At 45.0% G+C, this 11,655-nt stretch overlaps 1 protein-coding gene across 1 annotated transcript; it reads right to left on the reverse strand.

Annotated features, from left to right (window-relative positions):
- Positions 1-5,475: 5,475 nt before the first annotated feature.
- LOC145796250 (uncharacterized) lies at positions 5,476-5,871 on the reverse strand. Its single transcript, XM_082881306.1, has one exon. It carries the CDS (start codon positions 5,869-5,871, stop codon positions 5,476-5,478), a length of 396 nt encoding a protein of 131 aa, XP_082737432.1.
- Between the last annotated feature and the right edge of the window lie 5,784 nt (positions 5,872-11,655).

Consider the following 11,655-nt stretch of genomic DNA (forward strand, 5'->3'; position numbering starts at 1 on the left):
TCCAAGGGATTGATGAGGACATTCTGCTACGAGAGCCTGTAGAGCACTTATCTGCCGATGCCTCCACGGTAAGCAATTTCTTCTCTTTGTTTGCACATATTTGAACCTTGTAAATAATCTTCTTTTCTATATATTCCGAATACTGACAACATTCCCACATTACAAGTGATAGCCCAGGAGAATTAGGGGCTACGAGTCTATCTCCAGTCCCAAGCATTGGTACGAGAGGCTCCCTGCGGAGGTCTGCACGTTGGTCGATGCTGCCAGCTTCAAGCCTTTTTGCCTATGACTGGCGCAGATAAGGGCCGAGCCACTACTACATGGGGCCTTGGTGGAGAGATGGTGGGACACCACGGACTCGTTTCACTTTTTGTCGATCGAGGAGCTGACCTTGATGCCATATGACTTCTCGATGCTCATTGGCATGCGGGTCGGAGTAGGTGGCCCGATCCCCTTCAATTCGAACATGGCACAATGGAGAACTGCACAGCTTCATCTTCTTAGAGTGATTCCAGACCCTGTCAGTCCTGGGATGGTGAGGTATAGTTGGTTCTTGAAGCACTTCTCCAATCTTCAGCCAGCTACCCTGGAGGAGGTCGCCCAGCACACCCGCGAGTTTCTTATGTATCTCCTTGGTACTACCCTGTTTACGAATAGGGAAAATATCGTGGGGATGTACATCCTGGGGGCATTAGTGCATCTGCCGCAAGTGATGGAGTATGGCTGGGGTGGGACCAGCCTGGCCACCCTGTACTGTTACATGAGCTTCGCATCCCGCTGAAAGGCAGACTTACTCAGTGGCTACTGGCGAGTTTGGGAGGTACATCTCCCATTTTCTTTTTTGGTCTTACTTTGCATTTCCTATTTATCTTATATGCTTTACCAATTAACATCAATCTCTTATTCTTACAGCTGTGGGTTTACACATATTTCACTTCCTTCGCTCCGGTCCCAGTGAGGTCGATTGAGTTATTAGTACCCCGCTCTCGGTACTATAACTCTCAATTCGAACGACGCCGATGTGAGAACCGAGACTTCCCTTATGTCCGCCGTTTCTTTGACACCGTCACCTCAGACAGGGTAACAATACTAACCTTTATCTTCACTTTTTTTTTTTATTTTTTTTTTTTTATTGTTTCCATACTGTACTGCCATTGTCATATTATTGTTCCCATACTATTGTTCACACTGTTGTTTCTATACTGCGCTGCCATTGTCATACTGTTCAACCTTTGATTTTGATTTTTGCTTTGCACCTTCTGTTCACAGGTTGATTGGCACCCCTGGGCGGGCATCCCTCATGCATCGAGGGTGACTTACGTTACGACATGGGAGGCCTCCACCATGCAGATTCTCTTCGAGGGTCCTTTCGACAGGGTGTACTATTTGAAGGAGCGATTCCTTCACCATACTCGGGGCCAGGCCAACCCTGATGTTCCATATCCCCCTCCTTCTTGTATGAGGATTGCCGATGTTCTCCAGGACGGGCCCCTAATCGATCACCTAATGCAGGAAGAGGACGGCAACCGGTATCACGAGGCCGGCAACTTCATTACATTCCTACAGACCCGGGTGATGGCTCCGCTTACTAGGGGTGTGGCACGTATACTTCCCGAAGCAGTTGCCACTTCTATTGGAGATACTCCCGCTGCAGGTCCTATTCTTGGGCTCCCCGCGGTTCCTACTGAGGTCGTATACATCCAACCAGACGGGGTGATTGGGCAGATCCCCCTTGAGCATATTGAAGAGAGGGAACGCAGACTGGTGATTGCCCCTGGCGTCGAGCAGGCACATGTTTCTTTATACTTCTGCCCACCGCACTTTATTTTTTCATTGTCCTCTATTATTTCTATTCACTGTACCCTGTTATTTCTGTTCACTGTTCTCAAATTCTCTTCCTTCTACAAGTACCCGCGGTGTATGCTGATGACCTCCTTCAGACAATCGACCGGCTACTCCTCATGGTGCGGAGGAGACAGATTGCTCTGGCTACTCACGGGATTGAGGTATACTCTGTCAATAGTTCACTGTTTTTTTACTGTTCACACTCCTATTGGTCTTTACTGATATCGATGCTCTTTTAGCTTGAGTTGGCGCTAGCTGCACCTGTAGGACCTCCTCTCGCTGGGAGGAGAGGGAGACGAGGCCTAGCGAGAGGCTATGGATAAGCTAATCGGAAGAGAGGCCGACTGAGGCAGTGCTCACCTTCTAAGGAGTCTTTTGATGGGTATACGACCCCCGAGGACGAGGGAGAGAAGGTCGACATGCAGTCCAGTAGCTCCAGTGATGATAATGACGCACCTCCTCCGCAGCCGAGGAGGAAAAGGGCGAGGATGGGTTGATTTTTTTGTATTTTTCTTTTGCTTTGTAGTTAAGAACTAACTTCAAATAGACCGTTGTTTTCTTTTGTTTATTTTTGAAGACTTTTCTTTTGTTTCGTTTTTGTAAAAGCAACGATCGGGGTTGGACCCTCCTGTTTATGAAAAGACTACTTTGGGTGATTTTCTCTTGCATTGCATAGCATGTGTTGACTGAACGGCACCACCGTGGCATGATAATCTAGTACAAGGCTTTACAATTTTGAATGCTTTCTTTTGAATTATTCTTGAATCGGATAATAACTTACAATTGGATAAAATGCAAAATACAACTCGAAAACATTTGAAAAGAAATGAAAACAACCTAAAAACACTAAACAACACTTGATACAAACAAGACAAAACACAAAACATAGCCTCTGGCACACCAAGATGAGAACCTGCTTTTTTTGCAATTGCTCTAATCTGGGTAGTCATTGAGAGTCAGCTGGTCCCAAATAGGCATGGCCGGGCTCCAACAAGAGTCGGTCGGCTTTAAAAGTGATGTCGGCCAATGGGATCCAGCTGTTATGCACTGCTCCTTCTCAAAGTCTATAAAAGGTGCTTCTAAGCTGTTTTCTCAGTAGAATAGCAAATCTTTGGTATTTTGCTCTTAAGATGGAGTTTCTTCTCAACAATAGCCTCCAAGACTGGATTGCCACTTTAGACAGCTCGAAAATGGTGAAGTTTCGCGGTTTTGGCATAAATGCTTTTTTTCCTTTGAGCCGCACTTCGCTTTGCTTCTCATTCCTCCACGCCGCAGTTCGATGTTGGAACCTGATTACACATGTATTTCTTTTTGGAGTGCAAGGAATGTGTCCGACGCTCGAAAAATTTCAAGCATTGATGGAGTCTCAACGCGACGAAAAAATATGCCGCAACTCCGTTTCGGTCATGCACGGGCACTTGGTCAGATGTGTGGATTGACATTGCACGAGGCTCGGTCTTTGGCTCATGATGGGGGTTGGAAATCCCCGGTTTAGTTCATCGATTTTCCGACATTGGAGATAGAGGTAACCTTCTTTGGCGAGGTTATCGCCAACACGCTCTTTGTTTATGTTTGCTTGCGCAATTTCTATTTGCCCCTAGTTTCGGCGATGGAACCAGCGTCCAAATGATCGAAATGGCCCAATGTCTGAAAAAGGGCAAGAGTTGCATGGGTTTGGCACTAGCCGAAACCTTGATGGGCCTAGATGCTTTCCATCGAAAAAAGACTACCTGGTTTGTAGGGAGTCCGCTGCTTCTCTAGGTATTGCTTCATACCCTTCTTATTTATGATTCTCATATCACTCAGCACTCAATCTCTGTTTTCCCTCATGACCTCTTACGTACTTTTTCCTCATCGTACACCTCTCTATTCTTTAATCTCTCTTATTTTTTTCCTTTCCCAGATATGGTTGATGGATAAACTAAAAGTAGTGGACCCTTGTCCCGAGTATTCAGCCAGGGCTTACTTCTTTTGCCAACGGCTAGTGGACTTCCCTTCAGAGGGGTTGTGGTGTGACTAGATGTGCAACAAGTCGGTGGCTGACATAGCTTGGCATTGCCTTTAGCTTGATTTGACTGAGATAAGTTACAGCATATCTCGACAGCCAGGCATTCAGTTGATTGGCTTTACACACTGCGTATTCTATTTCACTTTTCGGTTCAAATGCCAGTTCGAGCATGATCAGACTTGTCCAGATGAAGGGGTAGACTACCCAGCTCCATTCCCAATATGTCCCTTGGACTTAACTTGGTACCTTGCTGCTTGGAGGACGAGAGAAATCTTGGCCCCTGCCCCTAGCTTTGGTTACACCCTTTCTGGTGAGTGCTTGGCTTGGCTCGAGGGCGAGGAACAGGTTAGGCCATCTTTCGCTGTAGAATCCTTCACGAGGGCGAGCAGAAGACAAAGAGCCACCTGACTTATCTTTGCCCCTAGTTTTACTGCTTTGATTTTTTTCTTCAAGTTTTTGTGATGTAAAACCAACTTTGATTTAATCAAAGAGTTAGAGAGTATGTATGTGTTGAAATCAATGTAATTAAAATTTGCAAGCACTAAAAATTTTCCTTTTCGGTCTAAAAATGGTCTAAGTTGTAAAAGGTAAAATTTTGAGAAAAATCAATTCATTAAAACTTGTCAAAACAATTTTCGAAAATGGTCACCGCCTGACATGTATGGAATTAATCCTTTGGATGTACAACCCCAAATTAGAAGATCATAACTGCCCACCATTGCATCCACCATTACTATTTCATCTCGCGATCAACCTTTCTGCCAAATGGAGGTAACCCAACCAAGCCAACAGATGATGGAGAAAGATAGACTGATCAAATAAGATGAACAGGATAGTTGATTAGGAGATGGTTATGGCCGAACTTCGGGATGAAGTTGCCTACGTATCCCAATGATGGGAATCAAGCCTTACGTAGTTCGGTAAAGGTTCACTCGAGTATTTATTCAACCTTGCGAGCTTAGTTTTTTTTTTTTTTTTTTTATTTCTAACTTTTCATGCTCTAACTTTTTCCTAGGTCGCCCTTTCGGGTTTTCGGCCTAGCGAGCCTCTCAGGGATAGTATTTCTTCAACTTGTCCATATTGATCGGCTGTGAAAACTCTAGGACATCTAGGTCCATAAGAACAACCGCCCCTCCTGACCAAATTGACTTCATGATATCAAGACCAGTCCAATTGGGTATAAACTTGCCCCTAGGGTCATGGATAGAAGCTTAGTTTTCTTTCAGTACCATGTCTCATTCTTTGAGATTTCTGGATTTAACCTTTTTGTTGAATGCTATGGCAATTCTACATTGGTAGCCCTGGACATGATACAATGCCTTCAACCTTCTCTCATCAAACAACATTAACTCCTCAAATCTACTCTGTTGTCAGTCTGCCTTCGTTATCTAACATTCGGCTAGAACTAGTAAAGACGGTACCTCAATCTCGATGGGTAGAACAACTTCCATTCCATAGATGAGAGAAAAGGGGGTTGCCCCTGTAGATGCTTGAATTGATGTTCTATAGCCCCAGAGGGCAAATGGTAGTTTATCCGACCAGTCCCTGTAAGTTTCCACCATCTTCCACAAGATATTCTTCACATTCTTATTGGCGGCCTCAACGGCTCTGTTAGTTTGCGGTCAGTATGTTGATGACTTGTGAAACGCCACGTCATATTTCTCCAGCAGATCTAACACATTTTTCTTGAAATACGAGCCATTATCTGAGATGATCACGTTTGGAAGCCCGTACTGACAGATGATGTTATTCTTGATAAACTTAGCCACGTGAGATGCCTTCAGTACAGAGTAGGACTGGGCCTCCACCCATTTGGTAAAGTAATCAATTGCTACCAAGATGAACTCATGCCTGTTTGACCCCTTTGGCATGACCGCACCGATAACATCTATTCCCCAGACTGAAAATGGTCGTGGTGAAGTCACGTTATAGAGCTTTGATGGCAGAATATCCATGCGATTGGCATGAATTTGACATTTGTGACATCGTGGCATGAAACCAATACAATCCTTCTCCATAGTGGACCAGTAGTAGCCTTGTCTAAGGATTTTTCGGGCCAAGATAACGCCGTTCATATGAGATCCACACTCTTCTTCGTGGATAGCCTCCATGAGGCACTTTGATTCCTCGTCTTCAACGCACAACTTGTGCATTCCCAGATGGCCTCTTTTGTATAGCCTACCCCCGCAAATGATATATTGGATGGCCAGATGCCGTATTCCCTGTTTGTCCTTGGCGTTTTTCCATGGCATTTGCCCCTGGTGGATACATCTCCTTTTCTAGAAAATTCCAAATGTCAAAATACCAAGGTTTCTAATCTAAGACCTCATCTATTGCGGCGATAGTTTCGTAGGCTGGCTTGTAGTTCTGTTCAATGATGATTGGACGCATCTTCACTCCCAGTGGGATGTTTACCATAGAAGATAGGGTTGCTAATGCATCAGCAAACCGGTTGTTCTCTCTTAACAGATGTGTAAACATCAGCTTTTCAAACCTCGGAACTAGCATGTCTAGGGCCTGATGGTAAACCTTTATTTTCTCTTCTTTAACCCGCCAATCTCCGTTGGCTTGAGACACAACCAAGCTCGAATCTCCGATGACGTCCAACCTTTTTGCCCCTAGTTCTAGGGCAGTTTCTAACCCAACGATACATGCCTCGTATTCTGCTTCATTATTGGACACTATGAACCAGAGTTTCAAGGCTAAGGGTATATGGGAATCATCAGGTGCTATCAGCAACACACCAATCCCATAACCGTATTGATTAGTTGCTCCGTCAAAGTACATTGTCCACATCTCTTCTTCTATTTAAAGAATATCTTCATCTGGAAATAGGTATTCCATTGCTTCATCCTCTTCTACTGGGTGGTCGGAATTTCGCTATAGCTCTTTCTTTAACCGACTTACGTATGATATATTTGAGGTCAAATTCGGACAGAAGAAGCAACCAACGAGCTAGCCTACCCGTAAGCACTGGTTTTTCAAAGAGATTTTTGATGGGATCTAACCTCGAAACCAAGATTACATAGTAAGCTAACAGGTAGTGCTTCAATTTCCTAGTAGCCCACACCAAGGCTAAACACGCCTTCTCGAGGGGAGTGTAACGGGTCTCATAGTCTAGCATCTTCTTACTCAAGTAGTAGATGGCCTTCTCGACTTCGGCTTCTGACTCTTGAGCTAACATGCACCCCATGGTCGAATTTGTTACTGACAAGTACAAGATCAGTGGCTTCCCTAGTTCTGGAGGTGATAACACAAGCATATTCTGCAAATATTGTTTGACCTGTTCAAAAGCGAACTGACAGCAATCATCCCATTGGAACTTCTTCCCTTTCTTTAGGAGACCAAATAGTGGTTCACAAGTCAAGGTTAATTTAGAAATAAACAGTCTTATGAATTACACTTTACCCCGAAAGCCACGCACCTCCTTTTCAGTCCTCAGTGGTGGCATTTCTAAGATGGCCTTGATTTTGGAAGGATTTACTTCGATTCCTCTCTATGTGATCAAAAATCCCAGCATTTTCCCTGTCGTTACCCCAAAGGTGCAATTTTATGAGTTTAACCTCAGTCTGTACTCTCTAATCCGTTGAAAGAATTACTCTAGCGCGGTGTAGTGGCCTTTTTGGTCCTTAGACTTGACAATCATGTCATCCACATACATCTCAACCTCTTTGTGGATCATGTCATGCAAAATGGTGGTTGCGGCCCTCTGATAGGTAGCCCCAGTATTTGTTAACCCAAATGGCATAACTCGGTAGCAGTAGGTACCCTATGGCGTTGTGAACGTCATCTTCTCTCTATCCTCGGGTGCCATCATAATCTGGTTATACTCGGAAAACCTATCCATGAGAGCAATCCATGGCCCGCGGTTAAGTTTACCAACTCGTCAATGTGTGGCAAGGGGAAATCAACATTTGGACTAGCTTTATTCAGATCCCTAAAATCGACACAAACTTTGATTCTGCCATCCTTCTTCGGAACTGAAACAATATTCGCCAACCACGTTGGATACTCAGATACAATCAAGCACCCTACCTCGACCTGTTTGATGACCTCTTCCTTAATCTTCAAAGCCCAATCTCGGTGAACTCTGCACAGTTTCTATTTCACTGGTCGAGCCTCAGGTTTAAGAGGGATCCGGTGCTGTATAATCTTAGGATTGATTCCAAGCATGTCTTCGTAGGACCACACGAAAACATCTTTGAAATCTTTTAATAAAGCGATTAAACGCTCGCGTTTCTGCGAAGACAACGTGGACCCGATTTGGACCAAGCGAGGATCCTTCTTGGTACCCACATTAATCGCAGTGATTTCATCTATATAGGGCTTGACACGCCTCTCCTCCTTAAAATCAACCAAGTTTTTCAAAGCTCGAGGAATTTCTTCTTCTTCGTTTAAGTCTAAATTTTGAAAATCAAGATCAATACAACAAACCAAAGGCATAGAGAAGTAAGCAAAGTCCACAAAATTCCCATTCAAAAAGTTTGGATCTTCAGTTACAGCAAACTCGAAAGAAAAGCTGAATGACGACCTAGACAAGACCTTGGTATCCGGGTTACCACTCCCGGAAAGTACCAGACTCAGACTCACTCGAATTGACTCTGACTCCACAGACTCAGTGGAATCAGATTTGGACTCACTATCTGATTTAGAACTGCTGATGGCATCCTTCTCAAACTTCCAGGTCAGGCGTAGAGCCTTAGATGCACCTGTGATAAGATTGGAGAAATCCGTTGCTAGTTTATCCTCGATCATTGAGATAGTAAAACTATCCCCCTAGTTGGTGGGCTTAGCCCCGGCAGTAGAACTAGCTAGCAAATTAGCCAATGCTTTTCCCAATAGCTCTTCTTCTTCGATGTCCACACTTACAGTCCTTCCTTGATCCGTATTAATGCTCAAATCTATCTGCTCATCCTCCTCTTCTGATAGCTGATGTTCGAATAAGATCTCGAACCCCGGGTACATGGTCTTTGTTTGCTGGTCAAACCACGGCTCCGGGAAGCCACAAAATGGGAAATCTTCCCCCTGGCGGACAAAGCGTTCATTCAGAGTTCCTCGAATCGGCTTGTGGGTTAACTCATACTGCCTCTCAATCCTCTTTGCTTTGATTCTCCCTCTTAATTCAGCTGGTATCCTTTGCCAATCTGCAGCAGTAGGTTTGTATCCCAGTCCAAAAGCATGGGGGTTGTGACTCATCTCCTTGGCAATCGTACCTCCTTGCTTGCTGTTTCTGCCTAATCTTGATCCAGGAATATGCCCTTGTTTGTTCATCATTTAGATGGGCTGTGTGCTTACATAATTTCCATCATCTTCTACTATGATGGACTGGACCAACCGGGCCTCTGCCAAAGAGAAGTTGGAGAGGAATACGTCCTCTTCCCCATGTATGATTTCTAACACTGGCGTGGTAGTTCCCTGGGGAGGGTGGATAGCGGAATTGCCGTACACAGTAGCAATCCCATCTTTGAAGGGGTATTTCACCAACTGATGGACTGTTGAGGATACTGCCAGCATCCGATGCAACCAAGGCCTTCCCAGGAGTTGGTTAAAGGTTGTCGGTACATCCATAACATGGAATTCCACCTCATGTTCGGATGGACCAAGTAGTACTTGACTTTTGAAAGTCCCCATAACATCCCAGCTGGTGTTGTCATAGGCTCAAACGGTTTATGTTGTGGGCGTAAAGTCAGCTGGCCTCAAACCTATAGTATAGGTGGTTCTCGCTGGGTATACATTGATCGCTGAGCCGGTATCCACCAGTACCACTGGGATCCACTTCTTCTGACTTTCCAGGGTCACGTACAGGGATCAGTTATGGCTGGCACCCTCCGGCGGCAACTCCTTATCTGTAAAAGATATCACTGGCGTAACGTCCCCAGATGTGACCAACGACACCAATTGGTCAGTGGTAGTATCGATAGGTAGTTTGGTCCAGTTCATTGCCTCTAACAGTGCTTGCCTATGCTCCCAGGAAGCCATTAGTAGTCCCCAAATTGATACGTCTGCCTGAATCTTCTTAAGCTACTCAACACCAGGTTTTCTTCAACATCCTTCTCTTTTGATTTCTCAGCCTCTTTGTTAGAGGATTCTAGCTAATCCAATACTGAGGGCTTGAAATATCGGCCACTTCGAGTCATATGATTAATCTCATCAGTATACCACGTATCATCGGGGGTATCAGCTTTCCACCCTTCATTCGTGTATGCATAGATCAGATCATTATCTTCCCACCACTCCCTTGCGGTCATGGCTAGGTTACTGTCAGGTTCTACCTAGAGCATGTTCACATCACGCCCCCTATCATTATGCCATTCTTCTTCCACAATAGTTTTGGCCTCCGCATTCCAGTACTGCTTGAGCTTTCTTGGCATTCTTTCCCTGTCACTAGGCTCCCATTCGGGCTTTCCCGTGCTGTGGACACCATCTGCCGTTGATTCGGCCTCTGCTTTACCCTTCCCTTTTCCTTGCTCCAGAGCTATCTTCCTTTGGATTTCTTCTATTCTTTCTTGTTGGAATCGTGCCAACTCACGTCCTTGATCAGTCAAAGGTGTCACTTCAGTTTTGTTGTTGCTATTACTAACGTCCTCTTCTTTTGTAACCTCCTTTGTTGGTTCCTCTGTATCTGATTCTTCTTCACTCAACCACCCATTGCTTGTTTTAGGTTGACTCAGGTCCCACAAACCGATTTGCACACTACCCATATCTTCTTCCTCAAAGAAGTAAAGGTTCTCTATATCCTCCTCTAGGTCTGCCAAATCCTCTTCTAAGCCAGCCAAGTCATTTAGGCCTTGTTCTGGCCAATCATTCTGATTCTTCCCTAGCTGCTCCTGCCTAATGGCATTAATGCTGAGGAAATCCGGCAGTATGACTCCTGGCTTTGGCTGATCAACAACCACGATGTATAAGCTGGGGTCGTACTCCTCTATGAGTGAAGCCCGTTTCTCTATGACTTGAGTGTCAGGCAACCCTTTCTCTAGTGCACTCTCTTTCTTCTTCACCTCTGCTACCACAGGCTTGAGTTGGGTTTGCGGTGTTAAGTCCATCATGCACATGTTCGTGCCTTTTGGAATAATCACCTCTGGCTTGGGTAGATGGGATGGGGTAATATATGCGCTGGGATTATAGGTGGGTGGTAGTGTATGGATTTGGTTAATGTTTCTGGGTAGGGGGACTTGGTTACGTGCAGGAAGTGGGTTGGTAGTTACGTTTGGTTTGGAGGGTGGGGCAATGACTTTATTGTCAATGAGATCTTGGATCTCATAACGTAAGCAATAACACAGGTCTTTGGGATAACCGTGTTGTTGGTAGAAGATGCAATACTAGGTAAGGTCATGTCTGGGTGGTAATAGATCCGGAAAGGGTCGAGGATCAAGGGGTTTGAGGTGCCCTTTTTCCATTAACAATTTGAGGGCGCTGGTTGGGCACATATGGAGGGGGTAAAGGTCCTTCGGTTTCGGGGTAGACTGATGTTCTATAAGGGTTGTGAGGTTGTGGCAGCAAAGGGATCGGCTGTCTTGGCCGCTAGAACAACAGTATTGACATCTGCAGGCTGTGGAATAGTGTTATTGCTATCATTGGTAGTCCTAGAAAATGGCCTTTTTGCAGGTTCACTAGTTTTGTGGATAATACCCTTCTTGAATGCACTCTCGATCTTGACTCCAAACTCATGTAGGAAAGCAAATGTGGACAACAGAGCCACTATCATTTTCTGCAGCATATTTGGTTCAAGATGTTGGACCACTAGCCGGACTTGCTCCCTTTCAGATGGCCTATTTGTTATCTTGGTTGCCTTGGATCTCCAC

Source organism: Camellia sinensis, chromosome 7 (genome assembly GCF_055761805.1).
Source record: "Camellia sinensis isolate YWXY chromosome 7, ASM5576180v1, whole genome shotgun sequence".
Taxonomy (NCBI): Eukaryota; Viridiplantae; Streptophyta; class Magnoliopsida; order Ericales; family Theaceae; genus Camellia; species Camellia sinensis.

Coding starts and splice junctions, on each gene's coding strand:
- LOC145796250 (XM_082881306.1), bottom strand. CDS start 5,871: ATGGAGAAGGATTGTATTGGTTTCATGCCACGATGTCACAAATGTCAA.